We start from the raw sequence: 23,594 nt of genomic DNA, 5'->3' as shown, positions 1-23,594 counted from the left end.
ATTCGGCCGTGTGTCGAAACCGTACAGCGCACGCAATGCATTTTTTTCCTTTGAGAGCTTGAATTTCAACTGTTTGTATTTTAAATATTGTCATATTTTCAGCTTTAAATAAATTCATGCAGTGAGACGTACAACGTAACAGTAAAGTTAGGCGTGAGCCTAACTTAAGGCAACAAAGATCACTGCACTTCTGTGTATTATGTCCAAACTTTCGCATTTATAGTACAGCTTCATCTTAAATACCAATACTCTTTTTTTGTTGTCTCAAATGACTTTATACATTTTTATAGGTACTTCGATAAATACGCTAGACTTGTTTGTTCTGTTGGTACAATTCATATGTAACGCTTTAAGGGGGCACACCACCTTTGAAATTAAAATCAAAATTTTTCATTAAAAATTTATAAATACTTATATAAATGAACCAAATTTTTATTACTATTCTTAGACATAATTACCTTTATTTTGATGGTTTTAGACCTTCTATATACCTCTATAATACCTATGAAATTTTTCTAAGAAAAAGATTTATAAGCATATTACTGTTTTTTTTATCAATTTTTGATTAATTTTAACATAACTATCATGTAACTTTTTTTCTATGAAATTTAAACTAAATCCCCTCATTCATACCATAACTAATGTACTTTTAAATAATATCCTAGAGTTTGAGCTCATTTGGGCCATTCGTTCCTTTGGAATCTTACGGTAAGTGAATTATGGACTCCCTACTATACGTAGGTATTATAGAAGGTCTAAAACCTAAAACTAAGTTTAGATCAACTTCAATTTCTTCTAAGGTCATATTAGTATAATAATCCATACCAACTTTTATCATTTTTGGAGATTCGATTTTCTCAATAGATTTTTTACAATAACCAGAGATTTTATAAGTAAGCAGTTAAAATGTTGCTTTAACACTCTTATCATTCATACTATTTATAACAATGTAAATTTTCATATCTATATTGCTTAGTTTTAATACCTTTTTCAGTGACCTTGATATCACAGTCCTTGTTTGTAAAATTTTTCCTGCCTTTGCATCTGTTTTAATGTTCTTAAAAATAATTTTAGGTATATTCTTTTTCTTTATTAGGTAGTACTTTGAACGTGACTTGTGCGTATTTCTTTAGGTTATGCTGTATCCTCTCCTAATTATCATCACTTTTCTCTTTAATTAATAGTTCTTTGAGTAGTGGACTTTTATCCGTTAGTTCTTGATTAAGTTGTTTCAATAATTGATTTTTAACATGTATATTTTCTAATTTAGTATTGTCCGAGAAAGGCGTAGAAAAAGATCTATAACTGCAGGAGTAACGCAGGGTTCGGTCTTGGGGCCAGATTTCTGGGGTATTATGTACGACGGGCTTCTGAAACTCAAAATGCCGGGGGGCATGATGCTTGTTGGATATGCAGACGACGTGGCCACGGATATAACGTCACGGAACGTGGACATCGCGCAAGCGAAGTTAAACATCATTATGAATAGAGTACTATGGTGGGTGGCGAATCACGGATTGACTTTAGCGCTTAATGAGACCAAAATCATCCTTTTTACAGAAAAGTGGATACCAACCATCATACCTATGAAGGTAGCCGGCGAGAGTATAACGACGAAACCATCGGCTAAGTATCTAGGAATAATTCTAGACACCAAGCTAAACTACGGGGAACACGTAGATCGCGTCTGTAAAAAAGCCATGACTAGAACAGCGCAACTTAGATGATTCGTGGCCAACGTCCGTAGGCCTAGGCCTACAGTCAGGCAGTTACTCATGGCGACCACTATCTCTATCATGTTATATGGGGCAAAGGCTTGGGCCGACGCTATGAGTATAAATAAGTATCGCAAAAAGATAATGGAGGTATAGCAAAGAGGGGCCCTTAGAATAGCGTGATCCTGCCGAACGGTCACGGCCGAAGCAACGATGGTAATCGCGGGGTTAATCCCCGAGATCTTCTTAAGACTGAACGCAAGTGGATCTACGAGGCTCGCTAAGCGTCGAATAGCATCTCGATCGCCGCGGAAGAAAGAGAAATAACAATGCGCAATTGGCAGAGTAGGTGGATCGCATGTCCAAAAGCTAGTTGGACTAGGACCTTAATAAAGATGTAGGCCCGTGGGTGTACAGGAAAAGGGGGGGAATTTAACTTCTACCTTACCCAGTTTTTCTCCAGTCTCGGATACTTTAGGAGCTACCTGTCCGCGATGAACAGAGTTGCATCACCGGAATTTAAGTTGTTCCGGACGTAACCGAGGGCTACTAGGGATAAGAGCAAGTGCAACGTATTTATTCTTTATTTTTCCGAAAGAGTGAAAGTGCTGCGGAGTGCAAATAAAATTGAAATTGTTATTATTTTTGTTACCGATTGACAAAGGCTTGATTAAACATAAACCCAATAAATACATTGAGTTCAGTGTTATATTTTTTCCTGTAACCGAGGACTACTAGGGATAAGAGTAAGTGAGGCGTATTTATTCTTTATTAATAATATATTCTACCTAATAGTAGTTTTAGCGAACGTTTCTACGTCATTTGGCTCTCATATGCGCCACGACAAGGCGATTCGTGGCTTCAGGCCAATACGGTTAGGAGTGGTTTTATAATCATTTCTAGACTGCCACGACCTCAGTAGGGAGTTTACTCCACGGATTTTGAGAGTCACTTTCAGTGCAGAGAGGTTAAAGGGCCGATCTGTGACTGCCAGGCCAGAGAGTCGAGTGGCAGGAGGTGTTCGCGCGGGCACATGACTGCATGTGTATAGCTATAGATATAGAGGAGCGCGCACACTGCTTCGAGTCCCTTCGGTAGTCCTCGGGAAAGCGTCTTTCTTTCAGCGGGCCCGAGTTTTCGGCGGCGTTTAATGGGTAGAGCGTCATTTCTCGGCGACGATTTGTGAGAGAAGGTCACACAAGGACCTGATCGTTAGGAGATTTCAATAAAGTCATAATATCTGATCAACAACGATTTCACACTTTATTTTTGAACCTTAATGTAGTCTTGTCCCATACATAAGTACTGCGGTGACGAACAGGATGACGTGAGATACACGTCTTTTAACTGCCCTCGTTGGTCCAAGAAGCGTAGAGTACTCGAGCTGACAATAGTATCTTTCACGCCCGAGACTATAGTTGAAATGATGATTGACAGCAAGCAGAATTAGGACGAGATGACGGCGTACGTGGAGACGCGCAAAAAACGATGAAGGTTGTTTACAAGTCTAGATGACGGCTAGAATAGCTAAAGACAGGCGACCCCCGAAGAAATGCGAAAGCTGCTACCAGAGGGGTTTTCGTGGCCCTATGAGAGGTAGAGTTTTAGTGAGTATGCCTGGTGTTGTCTCTCGTCAGGAGAGTCTCACACACAGGGAGTCTTGCACGGCTCTTGTCATGGTGCATTAAGCATTTCTCCAACTCTCCGGACAAGCAATAAAAAAAAGTTGTCCAAAAGAATTGTTAAGTTAAGCTTATCTACTCCGTCTCCCAATTTGGATGCATTATCATGTGATGATAAAATGGAAAATGTTTTCGCACTATATACAAATTACAACTGTTACACGTTGTTTAGAGTGACACTTTAGGAATCCATAATATCCAAGATGGCGACGGGGGAAATGACCCTCCTGGTAAGCCTCCTGATAAAAATCTTTATGAAGTGTTTGAGTGACACTTAAACACTTCATAAAGATTTTTATCAGGAGGCTTACCAGGAGGGTCATTTCCCCCGTCGCCATCTTGGATATTATGGATCCTTATATATATATATATATATATATATATATATATATATATGTGTGTGTGTGTGTGTGTGTGTATACATAAATTATATTAGCACACACACACAAGATTTTAAAGTGATAAATAGGATAATTTTAGGTGGTATAGTTCTCTTAAAGTTACGCAGAAGTAAAAGACCCTGCCTCAGACGCTATAGATATATACAGCGCATTGATTCCTGCAGCTGCTTCAAAATTTAATTGTTGCAACAGATATTAGTATATTGTGTACCAAGGGCGTAAAGTGGGCTTTTTTAGGCCGAGTGTGGATTTTGCAGCACGAGTCAAGGCGAGTTAGCCCGAGCCGAAGGCGAGGGCGTTTACGAGCCGCAGACGAGTACTGCAAAATCCACACTCGTCCTAAAAAAGCCCACTTAGCCGTTGGTGCACACCATATTTTATGTAACGGGCGGACGTATTTTTGCGTTTTTTCGTACGTGTTAAGAGGGACTGATGGTACTATTTTTTGACACGGCAACCGTGCTCTTGTCTTGTTCAAACATTATATAAAAGTCAAATTCATTTTTTTTTTTTTTTTTTTTGTAAATAAATAATTTATTTTAACAGTACCGAATTTATAATGAGAAAATTGGAAAAAAATGAAATAAAGTATTATGTAAAGGGTTTTAATGAAAAAAATAAGAAATTTCGACAATGTTAATTTATATTTAGTTATAAATTATATATTGTTCAAGAACATAACAGTTTGTACATTTTTTATTTAATAATAAATAATGCAAATTTATCAAAATCAACTTTTTTTTTAAATTACAAAAAAAAAATTTTGCGGGCAATAAAGACTTTTTAGCGGGCAATAAAGGCCATTATTGCCCGCTGTTTGAATATGCGGGCAATAAAGGTTTTTATTGCCCGCCGGTCAAAAAAGAGTCACTTTAGTCCCTATTAATAGGTACGAAAAACGCGAAAATCGTTCGCGTGTTACATAAACAAATTTACAGCGCATTTGTTTTGCAGCCGATATAAAATCCACAGCGCATTTTTCTTACAGCCATGTTATAATTAACGTCTAATTTTAATCTATCTGAGATAGTAAAAATTAATATCTCTTATAGTGAATTTTACTATAAAAGATAGTAAAAATTACTAGCTTCAGAGTCTGTTACCAAATTATCACCCGAGATAGTAATTTTTACTGTCAAATTTTTCTCAGTGTAGCTTTCGAGTTAAAACAATTTCAAAAAATTGCGATTTATGATTTATAATAAAAGAACGACGAACGATAATATAAATTTTCCGCGGTAAAAAGATAGGTAATTATATTCTCTTAAAGGTACATATTGAGCGATTTACTTTTATTAACTTTTCCAATAACTATATTAGAAAAAACTGAAATCTCAAAACTAAAAAATCACCATAGAAAAAAACGCGTCCACAAAATGTAAAAGCGGACTGATTTCCCACTATGTACTAGTGAAAACAAACTAATAATTTTTATTGAATTAGAGTAAAATAACTTTCTAAGGTAAAATTTTCTAGAAATCGAAATATGCTATACTTACTTCAGAAAGCTTTACACGGGTACCTCTAATTCGAGGGCCTTCATCAGGTGGTGTAAGTAGTGCAACGGATGTAACAATAAGAGCAAGAACTGCTATAATTACTAATAGGGCGATAAGTATACCTCGCCAATTTCTTTGATTTGGATTTGTTGACACCAATTCCTGTGAAGTAAACATTGTAATTATGCTAAAAATTATAAATAATATAGACGACATATTCTATAATTCTTATTCGATTTTGTTTCACATTTGAAGTGTGTAAAGAAGTAAAAATGGATTTGCTTAAAATAGCGAAATTAATTGGTACCAACAGGGCCACCTCACTCCTAACGTCGCTCGGTTGATGTTAGGTATAACTATTCATAGCTCCAAGGAAAATTAAAAGAAACTGATATTCTAATGATTTAAACAAAAAATTAAAAGGTTGCGCGAGTTTGATTATATGTCTGTACATGTTAGTAACAATATGTGTAATGAGTTACAAATGTAATATAATAGTATGTATGTATGTCAATTAAAACGAAATTACATATTAAAAATAAAGTGAGATTAATCAAAGTAAGTCGAATTTATAACAATATTTTTGCAAACATAATATAACAAAAACTTAAAATTGTTATGTTCAATGATCGGCTCGGTATAATATTTATGAAACAGGCATGGTAAGATACGTAGTAAATACACATTAATGGTTCGTATCTGATCAATATATTATTTAAGTTTTGAGTAAGCAGTTATTTGATTCAGAACTTAATTGATCCCAATAATTCTGTGTTTGTTATATAATGAATAAAATAATATTTAATGTGACTATAATATTGTATGACTTATATTATTTAATATACTATAATTTACTTTATTCGATTGATCATATTTTTTTTTTAGATCTGTAATTTTGTTTTAATCGAAATTAGTATGTAACATACTATTATTGACATGCACTGTAATATAGAATAAATCAAACACGGCTAACGGTTTACTTTTATTGAAAGTTAATATTTTTGAGACATTACATTTTTTTTTTAATCAAACTTATTAGAAGTATCTGAAATATGGTCTAGAAATAAAATGTATGTTTTATCTCTAAAAAAATTAACTTTTAAAAAAGTAAAAGGCTAGGCGAGTTTGATATAATCCGCAATGGAATAACTGATAAAAAAGAAATGAGATCAATCAAAGTCAAGTTTATTATATTGAATCATAATGAAGCAACAAATTTTCTTTGGTTAATAGAGGGCTTACTTAACTTAAAGTTAAGGTATATAATGATGAATTAGGAACAATTCTCAAGATACTTACTACGTAACTTGCCATGCCCATTCATCGTACTTATAGTGTTTTTATGACGTTCTAATACCTACATAGAAAGAAAATTTTAGTTGTTCACCAATAAACAAAATAAAACGGTCATGGCAAGTTACGTAGTAAGTATCTTGAGAGTTGCTCCTAATTCATCGTTATATAACCTAACTTTAAGTTAAGTAAGCCCCTTATTGACCAAAAAAAGTTTGTTGCTTTATTATGATTCAATATAATAAACTTGACTTTGTTTGATTGATCTCATTTCTTTTTTATCAGTTATTTCATTGCGGAATATATGAAATTTGCCTAGCCTTTTACTTTTTTAAAAGTTAATTTTTTTTAGAGATTTCAGTCCTTGTTAGTAAATTTTTTTGAGTATTTTATATTTGTCCTGAAATTAAATATAAGCATCTTTAGCACCTTTCGACCATGGCTTTTTTGTAACATTTGTATCAACAACATGAAATCACTGATTGTTCTGATACACTACCCTCGAATGATTTCTACACCTAGACACCGAAAACCAAGTGCGAACTACCTAGACCTCATCCTTGGTAACCTTGTCCACCTAGACGCCGTCCTCGTATAATTTATTTTCTTAGACACCAAAAACCACGGAGCGCACCATCTAGACCTCGTCATCGGCCACCCAGTACACCGAGACACCTCCCTCAAGTGATGTATTTACCTAGAAATAAAAAATCACGGAGTGCACCACCTAGACCTCAAAAACATAACCTTAAATTAAAGCAGACAATGTAAACACATTTACTCTGCGGGAAAGCGATACCCAACTGTATTGCACATAATAGCTTACTGTGGGAAAGCGATACCCAACTGTATTACACATAATAGCTTGTGCGGCCAACTTCACGCTCCTACCACTTTTCAGCCAGAAAACCAACTTTACGGTCCTACCACACTAGAGAAAAATGTAGAGAAACTGTTCTGAGCATTTGCGATACATACACTCGTTTATTATTGAAAAAAACGGCTTATTTACAAACATTTTCGTTGAAAATCATACTTTAGCTTAGAAAAGATACTAATAAGCCAAAAAACTCACAAACAGTAACGATAAGCATTTTTTTCTGTATCATGAAAAATCCGAACACCAATATAGAAGTAAATAGTGTCAGGTGCGCCGCGACTCCGTCTGCTTCTCAAACTCGCCTTCGTGGCGCTACCACGCCACTTGATAAACAGTTTTAATTAGAAACAAAACACAGGTAATGGACTCGACATTGACAATTTTTGAATCGTAATTAATTTTATGTTATCGAACTATGTAAAAAATGTAGTTCGATGAATGAAATAAATTACATTAATTGAAGTTTCTCAATTAGTTATTTTTTATATATTGTCAGTGACGTAAGCTCGCGGCGCGTAATTAGATGAATACGCACTGTTATATTATTTGCACGAAAAAGATATGAGAGGCTTCACGGTACACGGGTACGTTAAGCTCTTTAATATAATAGAGAATATACATATCTGATATTTATTAATGCAGTCCGCGCATGCGTACCAATATGTATAAATAGCCGGGGAAATTGTTTTGATTGCTCAGTCTGCTCTGGCCTTTGAAATTTGAAGATCTTCAATTTTTATTTTGCTTTGTATTGTCATATTAGCTTTGGTCTTGTAGATAGTTTTTTATTTGAACATTCCGTGCTACAAACTTATTGTGACTGTCATCTTTATGGGTTTCAGTGGAGGGGCGCTGTTCGCTTCGGCGATCGTTGAGTTTATAGGACTTCGAAAAATTCAAATGAGATAAGAATTATACTAATAGATATAAATATGTCAGTTATTAAGAAAAGATATGAATGGCTTCATGGCACATAGGAATATTGAAATAACCCGAAATTATTAAGGCCCAAAAATTTTAAGGTTATAAATTTTAAGATCCAGACTGTTAAGGTCCAAAAATATTTGAGACCCAAAAATATTTGAGGCCCAAAAATTGTAAGGCCTAAAATTATATCCTAAATGTTGAGTTATTGGGAAAAAATGTAAAAGGCTTCACGGCACACGGGGACATAAAGCACTTTAATATAATAGTAGATAGTAGATATTTGTAATGAGGAACAATTTCTGGGGAAAACTCGGTGATATTTGACTGGATCACAATCCTTCAATGCGACGGAGAACTCTCAACGTCCGTGCTTTACCCGCGTTGCAACGCAGCTCGCTGCTAGAGCTGCTTCGCTAACGTCGTGTTCGCACGTGTGCTATCACTCCGCACTTTCTTGTGCGGAGCCGACGTGCGCTGCAACCGCTCGTTGCAACGCCCGCGGAGGCGGCGGTATTTGCGATGAGGACGTAGGGAACGGGAGTGAACAACTTGGAAAAAATGAAGCTAGTCCCGATTAAAGTAAAACAAAATAATGATATATTGTGCGGCCAATACTTTCTCTATACAAATGTGCGCCGAGTCACATCGATGTCGACTCGGCATGGAGAGTATCCCGAAAAGCGGACGCGCGAACGAGAAAGCCATTACTCGGTGCCGCTGCACCAAGTCGCAAAGCTGTAGCCGCTGCTACTGCCGACGCAATACGCTGGAGCTGACGTCCTCTCGTTCGGCCGCTGATCGACAGGCCGGGTCGTCCTTGCTTCTCGTAGCAGGAGTTGGCTTGGACATCTTCTTCTCGCGATCACACATACACTCTCACTCTCTCGCACGCTATCGGTCATCGCTCGATTTAGTCAGTCTCACACCCGTGAGCTGACGCGTTCGCTATTATGGCTGGAAGCTATCTGTCTGTCCGTCGGACCGCAACTTATACGCAAGGCCCTGAATCTTGCCTTGCGCTTGCACAACGTCGCGTTTCAACGATGCGCGAATCTACCTGATTTCGCATCTCGTTACAATTATTATTATAACTTGGTACACGAAAAATTATTTCGCATCTAAAGTGAAAGAGCTACACATTATTAGAGTGAAATTGCGCTACCTATACTGTAAACAAGTTATAAATAATTAAGTTGAGAAAATACATCATTGAAAGAAGGCGAATCTATCAAATACAATATTAGACTTATACGAATAAAAGCGAACACCAGGAGGAGAAAATCTCCCTTTCTTTTTATCTTCCCTCCACCGTGCAAGACGTACGCACTACGCACACCTCATCGTTCACCGTGCTCTCCTTCTCTTCTTCTGTCTCTCCCCTCCACTGCGCTTTCCTTATCTTTCGCTGGCTTTCGGACCCGTCGGCACTCTCGGATAGATTACTAGTTGTATACACTGAAGTAAAATCACGGGAGCTTGGTACAAATGACCACCAAATGCCACTGATTTTAGAAAAAGATTTTAATGTTAACTTAGCTGACGAAAGTACATAATTATTAATTACATTTCTCAAAGATAAATTTCAATTAGAAATTGATAATGATGCGCAACAATTAACTACTAAGTATAGCATAATAATAGAAGCAATATTTTCAAGATTTTTATATCGAATCGATTCTAAGTTACATTTTCGTGTTTTTGAAAAATTTCAATATTAATGTTAGAATTAATATCATGGCATCAGGGCGCAATACTGCGCTTATATAGTGCATCATGAACTACGTTTTCAATCATTACGTACTAGGCACATCAGACATCTAAAAATGATAAGGATGTTTGACATCGCTATTGTCAACTTATAGACTTAATTTAAAATGTTTTAAAATATTCTGGAATATTTTATAAACAAAAATGGACTTAGGTCTTTTTGCTGGCAATAGATTAATTCCTCATTTTTCCGTTTAAATGAGTTTTGGCAAAATTTCATTGTAAACATAAATTTACGTTGTTTCTACCTTATAACTTTTCATTTTATGGACTTATTTCATTATGACAAGTGTTAGTTAGGACAATAAAGGCATGCTTACAAAATTTTGACATTTTTACGTGAAAAGGGCATATTTATATTTTTATTATTGTACCTATTTAAAAAAAAAATAAAGTCTACCACACACTTATTTTAGTATTCACTTCTATTGGCTGTCCCCGAGACAGCCACATTTTTTATAATAAAGGGCATAACGTACCCGTGTGCCGTAAAGCCTCTTATATCTTTTTTCAATTAGTTAATATCCTCTATTATATTATAGGGCTTAATGTACCCGTTTACCATGAAGCCTCTTATATCTTGTATCGTATAAACAAATGACCAAGGATCATCCGACTTTACAGGTGATGATCAATGGTCAACGCATTAATAGATTCTTCGAGGGGAACCACACTCTCACGTCTACATCTGCGTATCACCAGTTTAGTCAAGGTAGGGATCCGCAGTCCTGTTCAAGGAAGAGTAAGACAAGTGGGTGGAAGGTGGATAAAACAAGGTTGGAAGATTTCAATTAGAATAGAGATAGATATGCATATATTTATCCATACTGCGCAGATGGTCGCAAACTGATATTCTACTAGGAAAGAGGAAGTATCCCCCGGATAACCCATCGAGAGCGCTATGCTCGAAGCATACTAAGCATCCGGACGATTGGACGGTAAATGAAATCCGCAGTTAATACTATCGACCAGAATCATAGATCAGTGAGTGAATGACTCCGTCGCTATTCGCCGATGATCTACAGATATACGCTCAATGCTCTCCTCGTGATTTAGATTCAGCTGTTGCGTAATTAAATGATGCTAGTCATATTCTCGATATGTCGCAAGCTAATGTACTTTTTCTCAATGTTAGTAAGACAAAGGCCATGCTTATTGGGTCAGTGGAAGATCATATGCGTCTAGTTTTAGCCAGTATTGCGCCAATAGTAGTAAAAAGAGTAATAATTCCCTTTGAATATACTGTTGTAGGAAAAAAGTGATTATAATCAAAGAATATCCTGCTATTTATAGCTATCATTGCTTTGATGACCTGTAGTTTTATGCCATATATATATATATATATATATATATATATATATATATATATATATATATATATATATATATATATATATATATTCATCTTACTCATATTTACTTTATATATGTGCTACGCCTTAACTTATACCCATTAAAATTTAAAGAAGTAGACTATATTATTGTATATGTACTATTCATGATCAGCAACAGTACAGTCTATTTCTTTAAATTTGAGTAGGTAATAAAGGCGTAGCACATATATAAAGTAAATATGAGTAGGATACACACACACACACACACACACATATATATATATATATATATATATATATATATATATATATAATAAAAACCACAGGCTACGCCCTCCGTCACGTGCCTTTCTTCTTGGTGAGACTTCTCGCGCGACTGTTCAAGAGGAGTAGTAACCTTGTCTACTCCTCCTTTTTGCCGTTTCCCTTATCCGAAGGACATTCTCGGGCAAGGTGGCCTTTTCCGTGGCATTTAAAGCACTTTACTGGCTTTACCGGTTTCTTCTTCTGCTCTCTTTGGTCCGATTGACCGGATCCCTCGCCAGACTTCTGGATTTTGCGCTTCGGACTAGGAGAATCGAACAGGTTGCCTATGGCGTCGACCAATAAGGACAGTGCGTCGGTTTGCTCCGCAAATCCTACGGCAGCTACTGGCGTTTTACTGCCAGTCTTTGGCGTTTCGCCCTTAAAGGCGCATTCGGGGACGATCGCTACACTGGGCTTTGGAGGTACTCAATATCAGGCTTTGCAGGCTAGAGCGGCCGCAACTTCGACTGCTGCCTTGAGCAATTGCTCCACGAATGAGAAGTCTTTTCGCTAGAGCCCGCATTTGAGACTAGGCAGCATGTTGTGGTAGATCCGAGGTAGATCCGATCTAGTTGCTGGCTAGCGTCTGGTCAGAGATCCATCCTCCGCATTATGCTTTGCAAGTTGTTTACGTACACCCGCACGCGTTCGCCAGGCCCCTGCGTTCTCGAAATTACTTCACTCGATAACTACTGCTTATAGCTTTGCGTCTGCTTGTACCATCGTTTGATGCACTCGCAGAAATCTTCTCAGCTGGACCATTCTCCCTGTTCAGAGAGTCGGTTCTGTAACCACTCGTACGCATTGTCCGTCAAGACCTCTTGTAATGACACTAGCATCTGCGCATCGGACAGGTCTTTCAGCCTTCTGCGTCCTTTCATTCGTTGCAAGAAGTTCTCGACGCTTAACGAGGAGTCCCCGGTGAACTTAATTCCCCATTTGTTCAATGCGGGATCGATGGGCCTGTTGTTCTGTCTTCACAACCCATCGTAGTTGCTACTGTCATTCAGCGCTTGTGTGTGCGCGTTTGTCGCGTTCGCATTTCTCCCCCCCTCCCCCTCCCCCTGCTCCTAGCAACTACTAGGAGTTGCGAATTGAGAGATTTCGCCGGGATCCAAGGGTTGGAAGCTTCCTTAGTCATCGCGCCCGCATCTTTGTGGTTCATGTGATTTATACTATACGTATCTTGGAAATTCACATGACCAGCTCTGCGTGAGTTCTGTAGATTACTTTCGCTTGCTGGTGGCTCCACCCTTGTACTAGACGCTATGTTACTCGGCCATTGTGACATCATAGCATCCATTTTGCACATAAGCGCCCTCATCGTTGCGGTATTCTTTGCTATTGACTATCTGAGCTGCTCATTTTGAGCTACCGACTTTTACGCTGATACTTCTTGACGCTGGGCGTATTGTGCGCTGCAACGCTTGCCTTCACCCTATTCGCTGTTTTGCGGTTGATTGCTCGTTGGTGTAGCGCTTTGATGAGGTTTAGTGTCTAATCCGCCAGTCGCTGCTGCTGCGCATATGTCTGCGCGTGGTGCAGGGACCTTCACACTGCGGACCATTCCGTTTTCGAAGACAAATTGATATCGATCTTCGCTTGCCGTAGTTGTTAGCGTTGTCTTTGTCGCCGTTGTCGTCGTTGTCGTGGTTATTGTCGTGACCAGATTTCCCGTTGGCACCTCTGTCGTGACAATTCTATTCTGGTCTTGACTCTGCGCCTCCTGCGCCGGTAACATGGCTTAGTTTTCCAGCGTCAACACTGGCGCTTGTGTCTGCGACTTGGAGTATTTTTTGAGGAGCCATCTGTGTAGCCTAGCAGCGTGATTTAATCGCTTGATGTCTGACTTCAGCTGCTTCGAGGGCTTCGTCCATCTCTTCTTCATTGATGCCCAAGCGCTAATTCTCGACGACCTTTTCTGTCTTCTATGCCATGTTGGCTTTGGCTCCGCGATCTGTAGCGCGTCTAAACGTCGTTTACGCGATTGCGTAACAAGAACGTGGCAGCACGTCAACCCTACGCACTCACCCCAGATAGCCCCTAGATTGTATTTTTGCTGCTGCAAGGTAAACTGCAAAAATACAACTTGTCTACACACACACTTGCACATCTAAGAACGGCGCTGTGACGCAGATTACTATGCGAAATCGAATAGAACAAAAAATCAAATTCGTATAATCGGAGCGAAATCCGTAAAAAAATTTTCAATACGCTAGATAAGCACGAATTGCTTCTGGTGCGAGCACTCGTAGCACTTTCGTGCACTCAGTTGCAACGCACAGTTTGTGCTACAGGCATATACACACTCACACTCCTGAAATATTTTTTGCGGAATTGCGCATATATCTCGAGTTACGAGTCAAGTGCGTTCTCCTTCTGAATATTCTTGAGGTATTCTTGGCTGTGAAACTGGGCGTATTCTGTTTCGCGTCTTCCCGGGGAAGTGACTGTATATCTCGCGCCCATCGCGTTCCCGTAGAAGTGCCTATATGTAGCGCCGCAAGCACGCACACTCGCACTCACACACTTGCGCCGCTGCGCGTTTCACTTCACTATAGCGTGCGTGGACTATACTTTGCGACTACACGTGTTCGTGTTGCCGCTTTGCTGCCTTTTGCTATTTAATTGTTAACAATTAAACAGCTTACAACTGTGTACATACGCTCTACTTTCACACGAGACGTCACGAAAAAATAATTGTGCTTTCAAATAAACTCTCTATCCTAAAATTCTCCTGACAACAAATAGAAAATTATTCGACTTGGAAAACATGCGATATACTAGAGTCAACGTCAAGTTTCGCTGCTCTAAGTCGTTTATTTCTACGTCGTGTAATAATATTAGTAGATATTTGCTCTCGGCTTAGCAACAAAAATCTCTAATTATTATTCACAGACTTCTCGTGTGAATCGCGTTTTAAATATTCGTATACACCGCATGAATATATTCAAACGCTGCTTAAATCCGCTTGATTTGAACGCGACGTAAACAAGGGGAAGCTCGTGTTTCGCCGCTTGCGCGACCTTCTGAAACTCGCAAGGTTACTTTTTGCTCCCGAACTATAAACACGCCTCGCGACTTTGTCGATTATAATCCGGTGTGCTGTGTTTAGCATAGTGAAGTGTGTGTGTGCGTGTGTGTGTGTGTTCCAGCGAGATACCTGGTCGATTCTGTCTACCCTGCCCAGCTGTGTGGTGCAGTGAACGAGCGTAGAGTTTATCGTCAGGGGCAGGAACGTCGTACGGGAGAGATAAGGTTTGAAAGCGCGCAGTGCATGTGTTGTATGAATGTGTGAGTGCATCACCTACGTGAGGGTGATACGGCACGCGCGACCTTCTCGGCATTAGACACGAACGACAGCGCATATTTCGGCGTCGGAGCGAGTCGCAATTTTATGACGACTCGCATGTTTATTTTGCTTTTGTAAAATCACGATTATTACGCGTTTGTTAAATATAACCGTAGTCTTACTATTTCACGTATGTATTCGTTATTTTTCGACCGTTTCCGCTGGATCAACGCAGTTGAGCAGCCGAGCACGCACCAGGCGGTGCGTAGATCACTACGGGATAAAGCAGCTTCGACAGCTGCATGCAACGTGGGTAGATCGCGGCCGTCGAGGAGTTCTCCGCCGCAACGAAAGAGTTCGATTTCGTTGATTTTTATCGTCTTCGTCGCATAAATTCACACCCCGTTACACATTTATAATATAATGTAAATTGTAGGATCATAATAATCATAACATTTATATTCCGTACTAAAATGTAATACGTAGTACAAAATTTACTTTTATATTAAATGATAACAATATCTTAAATCCCTAGCGAAAAAGAAAAATGAAAACAAATGAAGAAAACAGTTATGAACTCCAGATTACTGCATAAAAATGTCGGAATTAAGACGCAGACAACAATAATCTTTTGTGGTCTTCAGTTTTATTAAGTTTGCTAGAGTTTACTTTAGATGGCTTCAGTTTTTTCAGGCATAAAATTTTACTATTTTGTAAATAAATGATGAACAACAGACAATAACTATAAGTGAAGACAAAAGTTTTTTCATAGTTTTAAACGGTTTTCTCCATTTTATGATCTTCTACATTTACTAGTTTTTTTTTTTCAATCAAAACAGTAATCTTCGGATTTCTACTGTTGCTTCCTTCCTAAGGAAGCCTTGTAATAGTAATTTTTGGAGTTTATGTAACATCATGTAAGATATATGTTATGATGCATTTTAAGTCGAAAAATAGTGTTTTTAGAAAATGACCGTATGGATGTGTGTGTGTGTGTGGGTTCGTTCGTATCGCCCCTAGCTCAGCTTCTACTCAGTGGATTTTAATCCACCAAGTCTCATTTTCTTTTTTTTTACTAGTACATAGCGGGATAACAGTCCGTTTTTACATTTTCTGGACCCGTTTTTTTAATATCGATTTTTTAGTTTTGAGATTTCAGTTGTTTCTAATAAAGTTATTGAAAAAGTTGATTAAAGTAAATTGCTTCATATTTACTTGGAAAAAAATAAAATTACCTATCTTTTTACCGCGGAAAATGTATATTATTGTTTGTTGTTTTTTTTTATTACACACCATAAAGCGCAAATTTTTGAAATTGTTTTCGAAAACTAAATTTTGAATCTTTCTAAAAAAATCATGATTATTGAAAGTTATTAGGATTATACTTCACTTTAATTTTAAGTCATTTCATGAGGCATATTCTGAGAAAAACATCAACAACTGAAAAAAGTCGTTTTTCCACGTGACGCGGTAACTTGAGTAAAAGGCATTAATCAAGTTAAAATTTTGGATTAAGTTAGCATTACATAGCACTTCGCTCCCTATATTTGGTTTGTTTACGAAACCGGTTAGTTTCAAAGATATAATGCTTCAAATTTTTTTTTTCTCACCCTGTATACTATGAATCGTTTTTTTACGTCACACGATAACTGGAGTAAAACAGGAATAATCGTTTCAAAATTTTAGATTTAGTTGATATTCTATAGCTTTTTGATTCCTTTTTTCGGGTTGTTTATATCAGTTCAAAGATATTAAGCTTCAAAATTTTGTTTCTTACCCTGTATGCTTTGCATAATTGAAAACTTCATCGCTTATAACTCTAGCATCCTCACAATACAGGCAGCATTCGTTATTTCATATCCACTAACAAAAAGCTCTAAAAAAGTGTATACCTACAAAAATAAATATTTGCAGCATCCTTTTCATCTAGATCAAATCTACAGATTACCTCTGTTGATATGCATAAATACATACAGCATTTGTCATTTCATATTTACAAACATATAGCTTTAAAAAAATAGTATATCTGCACAACGAGTTATTTGCAGCATACCTTTTATCTCGACTAAATTTGCAGATGACATCTCGTGATATGCATAACTACATACAGCATTCGTCATTTTATATTCACAGATATATAAAATAAAAAAGAAACAAGCATATTGGCAAAAATAATTATTTTTAGCATCTCTTTCATCTAGACCTGATCTAAAAATCACCTCTGATAATGTATGTAAAATATACATTGTCTAGATTTTGAACAGCGCGCGTTGCGCTCCCTAACTTTAAAGATGCTTAGACTTTCTGACTTACACGCATGCGCACTATACAAGCCAATCACATAATATCTATCTTGGCTTCACAACATGCGGTCATAACTTTTTTATATAGGGATACCTATGTGTCGCATATAATTCATAAAATAATTCAGATTAAAAATACGAATAAACATACCCTGGCAGAAACGCTCAGCATCAGTTGGCTAACCGTTGGCCACATTCGTATTTAAAAACGACATGCAATTGCTATTCTTTTACGATCAGGTATGTATAAAAAATAGAATGATCTTGGCTCTATCGGTATTCCCGAGGAAATTTGTACGTAAGGAAGGAGAGAAAAACCAGGGTTTTTCTTTATTCTTTCTTCGACTTTTCGGTAGACAATGCCACCATCATCAGGAAACTGTTTATTGCATATTTATATTATGTACATGAAATTACGGTATTAAAAACAATAGCGAGTAATTAAGAATACACTTACAGAATTCGCTCGCTTTTTGATTTTCACGCGCTTATATGATGTGCAGGGAAATCGAGCGGTATGTTGACAATTTCTATACCGATGTCACAATTCTGACGTCATCGCTTTTGTTTTGTTTACATTTTAATCAGTGTATTAGGTGTGTGTATACGTCGCTGAGTTGTTGTGTGTGTTCCTTCCTTATTAATGCTATTAGTTTGTAGGTGTATATGTATCATTTCGGAAATCAATCTTTTGTTTAGATTGGACTCTTTATCTTTAATGTCAAAATTATCAAAATTGAATGTGTGATCATGGTGCGTTTGGTATTCGAAAATTACATTATTTTTTGATTTTCTGCGTTCTTTAGCGCGTATACAAACATTCCTTTTCGTTTAGCCCACGTATGTAGCAGAGCAGTCATTGCATTTTATTTGTAAACAACATTGTTCTCAGAATTTTTATCCTTTTTGTCTTTGCCATTTATAATGATATTGCACAATACACTGTTAATTTTTGGAACCGTATCAATATTGTTTCCTTTAAAACTATGACTGATCTGCTCGTAGAAGCCATTTACGTATGGAATACATATAACGTTTCGTTAGTTGATTTTGTTACTGTTTGTTCCTTTGATTTTATTGTGGACAATCTTTTCTTTATGTATTTTTCTATAAATATTTTTGGATAATAATAATAATTTGGATAATGGGTGTTTATCGTCATAATCGCCCGTATAAATCGAGCGTGACGACACTTGCTCTGACGTTTCCTCAATGAATGTCTTTCTCAACTCTTCCTTCTTGCACACCTAAGCGCGTCGCTTGTCGAGTCCATTAACTATGTTTTGTTTAAAATTAAAACTGTTAACATACATTTAATTTTAAGACCATATTTTGGACACTTCTAATAAGGTTGATTAAAAAGAAATGTAATGTCTATAAAAAATTAATTTTCAACAAAATTAAAAGTTTAGACGAGGCTGGTGTATAAGGTGTGTGTATACTGTATTTAAATTTTGAGTGTCTTCCTTCTTATTAATACCGTTTTCTTATAGGTGTATATGTAGCATTCCGGAAACTAGTCTTTTATTTAAATTGATCTCTCTGTCTTTAATGTGGTAGTTTTCTTATCTTTAAGATCTTTATCTTTCTTGTCTTTGCCTTTTAGAATGATATTTTTCTGCTCGTAAAAATCTTGAATATAGGGTAGGCTTACAATATTGCGTTTTGGCAAACTACTTTATTTAATACTGAATATCCCCTTTATCGACAAAGTAACAATGGAAAACCTATTCGTTTCAATAAGAACAATATAATTGATAATCGATTTGTAATTTCATACAATCCGTATTTATTGTCGAAATTTAATTGTCATATTAATGTTGAAGTATGTTTAACTATTCCATGTGTCAAATATTCATTAAAATATTGTTATAAGGGGCATGATTGTGTATTTATAAAAATAAGTCAAGGTAATAATGAAAAAGAATGTGGAGAAGGAAATTTCAACTACGATGAAATTAAACAATATTTAAATACAAGATATGTAAGCCCTCTAGAAGCAATGTATCGTCTACAACAATATTCAATGTACGTTTTATCAGACGTAATTTACCAATCAACTGTATATGTAAAAAATGAACAGTTTATATTCTTTAAGGAAGGATCAGAAGAAGAGTTGATAAATAAAAACTTAAAGACAACTTTGACTGCATAGTTTAAACCAAATACAAACGATCCGCAAGCCAGACAGTACTTGTATGTTGATATACTATATTTTTACCTTTCTAATGCAAGAACAAAGAAATGGACACCAAGAAAAAGAGTTTGGAAGCCAATTAATCACATTTACCTGATCTTATCTCGCCTGCTGAACTTTAATGCTTGATACTTGACATATATAAAACTGATTTCACTACATTCATTAACGTATATTTACAAGCATACAGAAATTTGAAAAAGAAATGAGAATAGCATTCTTGAACAAATGTACAGATTTATGAAGATACCCTGGTAGAAATGTTCATCAACGGTAAACTGTTGGCCAAAGTGACGTTTTTAGCAGGTTTGTAGGTCAATTGTAATCCACTGTTGTGTTATTTTCGACCAGGTTGGAGACCAAACTTATAGTTGCCAACATTTTACCCAGTAGAAGGTGTTTTTTAAACCGATTTCATACCCGCTTAATGCGTTTAATCAAAGTTCAGAAAAAATGATCTCGACAGTTAAACGACTTCTCGAGAACCTTATTATCTTGCGTATCTTGTCTTTGAGGACCTGCTGCTGTTGCTATTGAGCAACCTTGATTATCTGGGGCGTCAGGGTCTTGATGATGCTGGCGGGCAGCAGCGGTAGGCTTGGATTTGTGGCCGACTGCCACACGTATGGTCAGCTTAAGGTTGGTCGGACTTCTGGCACTGCCGATCTTTAGGGGCCGCATCAGCTCCTCGTTAATGTCTATCGTCGTTTCCTCGTCCTCGAACTTGATAAGACGTTTTGGCGCAAACTCGTTCTCGGGCTCTTGTTGTTCAACGCGCTGTTTTCGGCTTGATGGTCTTGAGCGCCAAGTATCGTTTGCTGTTCGTCAGAACAGCTCTGGCAGTCGTCGTTGCGGTGCTCGCCAATTGTGGCGAACTCTGCTGCACTAATATGTGAGGGCTGACGAAAACCACTACAACGGAAGAAGAAGGAAGACCTTGTCGTTCATTGTCGACTCATTCTCAAGAAGCAAGCGTATAAGTTCTTGGAGAAAGCATAGAGTTGCCGTTGAGGAGGCTAAAATACGAGTCAAACAGCCATAGACGTAAAAGTCGGCATTGCAGGGGACGGGGATATCGTCGAGCTCAAGTGGTGAGAACTCGTGAAGTTAAAGACGAGCCTATAGATTTTCCATGGATCACGGTGTCGATCTCGCTCGACTCAGTTGTGGCAGTCCTGCATGTCCTGGAGCGATTAGCTGGTGTCCAGTTTCCAGTCCACTGATATGAACGAAGGGTCACAAGATGTTCACAGATGTAGAGCACACTGTTGTTTACTGCATTCACACGTCGTGTTTGTGATGATCCACGCGAGTGCTTGCGTCGAGTCTTGGCAGGTGTTCGGTGCCTAAGTATTAGACGCATTAATTTTGTCGAGCAGTACATTAGCGTTAGCGCGATGGTTCTTTGATAAACGCACAATCATGCACGATCACGTACAATAGACAGATACGTGAGAGTTTATGCGCACCAAGCAACTTCGAAACACCACCGTTTTAGGCTATGTTTTATGTTTACTCAAGGCCGGACGTACTCTGCCGCTGCGTGTGCCTCTGTCCTCTTAAACAAACACTGATGCACGTTCATAAACAATGCAAGAAAAAAACTAGATAAAGACAACTAAACAACTTCTAGTCTGAAAAATCTGGTCCTATTTCCTTAGAATCTTTTTGTAGATAGATACTTACTCCGTGCGTTCGGCTCTTTTACCATTAGAGTTGCACATAAATAATATGTTCTGGAGACATTCGCGGCATAGTATAGTATATTGCACTGACTGCTGTTAAAAAATATCGGTTTAAAAATAGTATATTTCGGTACAAGTGCGCGAAGTGATCGATTCTCGCACGGGTGTAGTTTGTCGCCCGAGCAGACAGATAACATTTTGTAACCTATTATCTCATGACATCTTCTTGTATTGTTGTACTTACAAAGATGAGAATCGCATAGCCAACATTTTAAGAAATTATCGCAAATTAATTTTCAATCATAATTATTTTGCTAAGAGAAAACATTTTGAAGCAAAATATAATGATCATTAGAAAGTTCTCATTAAAATCTTCAAGATACATTACTCAAACATAAGCATCAAAGACATATCAACCCTGAAATCATTGACAATAAAACGCATTAAGGTTGAAATGCAAATTCAAAGTGTAATATGGTTACGCTGCTTTCCGACGGGACAGTGTATAAAGACTTATACTTGCCATCAGGGCGCTACCGCGCCCCTTGATTTGAAAATGTAGTTTATGGATGAAACATTCTAATTGTTATTATTAAGGTGTAAATCTGTTAAATCATATTAAAATTACAACATTTTATTATAATAAAAAATTAGTTTTGCTTATTGTAAAAATCTTTAAATATATACGTGAAAGTTTATAGCAAAGAAAAAATCTCAAGCCAAATTTAATAATTTGCAAAAATAATAAGTATTTTTGGAATCATATTGGCTTTACGATTCTTTTTACTATAAACTTTTGCGCATGAATGAAGTGTTATATTGAATTTTTCTGTTTTCGTTAAAACGGCGATAAATGTGCATATTTGTGTGGAGAATGATCGTTAAGTAATCAATAAGTTGTGTTCGGGTTATGTATGGCCGTTTAGCGAGATTTGAATTTCGCGCCGTAGAGCGTCGATCGCTGCGGCGAGAGCGGGCGAGCGCATGCGCGCGCCGCCAGGGGCGTATCTTTTTTGCGCGGGATTGGGGCACGCGAGCACGTGCCAGTTAGTTTTGACAGCTCCTCCCGAGAAACGAATTTTGCATCATGCAAATAACTTGCGTCTACACCTCTAGTATTTGCGTGCGATTAAAGTCGTCACTCACGTCCTTTTCAGGGCGGTCGACTCTACTTGTAATTCCGTGCGTGGCGTATTGTGTGCGAATTACGAGCGGTGTGCTGTGTGTGTGTTTTCTTCGTGTGTTGGGACGTCGGCCACATTCGAGTTTCCTCGGCGTGCCGATCTACACCCGGCGATCGCTACCTACGCGGCAGGGCTGAAAAGGTCTGCCCGTGGTCCAGGATAGTTTCCCTCGAGACGTCGAGGCGTCCTGCAACCGAGGAAGGTGCATCCCACCCACGCGCGGCCAGGGCTTTACGTCGCGCCGTCCACGTTTCGTTCTGCGAACAAGCTAGGAGAGCTCTCCAGCGTGTGAAAGGTACCTCGCGGCGAATTTAGCGTTTAGTCATAATTGCGTTTTTCTCTCTCTCTCTCTTTATTTGGTCTATCCTAGAGTCACTTTGCATTGTATAATTTCATTATTTCTTCAATAAAGCTATTCGCTTGTCCCGGTTTTTCTCTCTTCTCCGTGAGAGTTTTTACGCCGAGGCAAGTCGTCTCTTTCCCGCACAATTCATTGTGTTTTTATTGCGTTTGATTTATTCACCTAACCTTCCCTCACTCATTCCACCATTGTAGTTTAAACATGTATATATATATAGAACTCAGTAACTTTTCCACATGGTGCCCCGGGTGAGGAGTGAGTGATTGTTGGGTGAAAAATCAATAACTCCAAAAAGCGAATCTTTGTAAGCGAGCGAGTCGCTACCGGCGTCGGTCGGCAGTTCGCGGAATCGGCCGTTGTTAGCGAGCGCGCTAGGACCTCGTGCGTCAACTTGGCGCTGCGGCGTTGCGCCGTAGGCTCGCGACGTAAACACGTCGATTCTCGGTACTGAGTGGCGATCATCACACTCATGCCGCGTATTCTGCTATTATTTTGACTTCTCTCTTCATAGGTGTGTTTGTTCTTTTCCCTCGAGCATTATTAATTTCAGATTTCCGTACGAGTGCAGTCTTTCGAATTTTGTTTTTTTTTCTTCTTCTCTCGTTCGTCCTAATTGGTTTAGCAGGAAGGCCAGTCTACCATGGCTCCCTCAGCGCTGAAGAAGATGACAGCGACACAAAAAAGGCGTTTGGCGGAAATTAGGGGCTTACATAGCCGGTTGCTCGCTAAACCACGGGCGTCGCGCAACAAAAATATACTTCAGGCACG

General features: G+C 38.0%; 1 protein-coding gene across 3 annotated transcripts in view; it reads right to left on the bottom strand.

The window, feature by feature from the left end:
* Positions 1-23,594, bottom strand: part of LOC100679866 (inactive dipeptidyl peptidase 10) — a 160,524-nt gene that overhangs the window by 124,619 nt on the left and 12,311 nt on the right. For 2 of the 3 annotated variants that reach the window (XM_031927154.2, XM_031927155.2), the window contains exon 2: positions 5,298-5,459. The exons of the other annotated variant lie outside the window; for it this stretch is intronic. In XM_031927154.2, the coding sequence (XP_031783014.1) occupies positions 5,298-5,459 (162 nt within the window). The remainder of the gene's footprint in view (positions 1-5,297; positions 5,460-23,594) is intronic. 3 annotated transcript variants of the gene reach the window in all.

This window comes from Nasonia vitripennis (genome assembly GCF_009193385.2).
Source record: "Nasonia vitripennis strain AsymCx chromosome 3 unlocalized genomic scaffold, Nvit_psr_1.1 chr3_random0013, whole genome shotgun sequence".
Classification (NCBI taxonomy): domain Eukaryota; kingdom Metazoa; phylum Arthropoda; class Insecta; order Hymenoptera; family Pteromalidae; genus Nasonia; species Nasonia vitripennis.
This window is presented reverse-complemented; position numbering and strand designations above follow the sequence as displayed.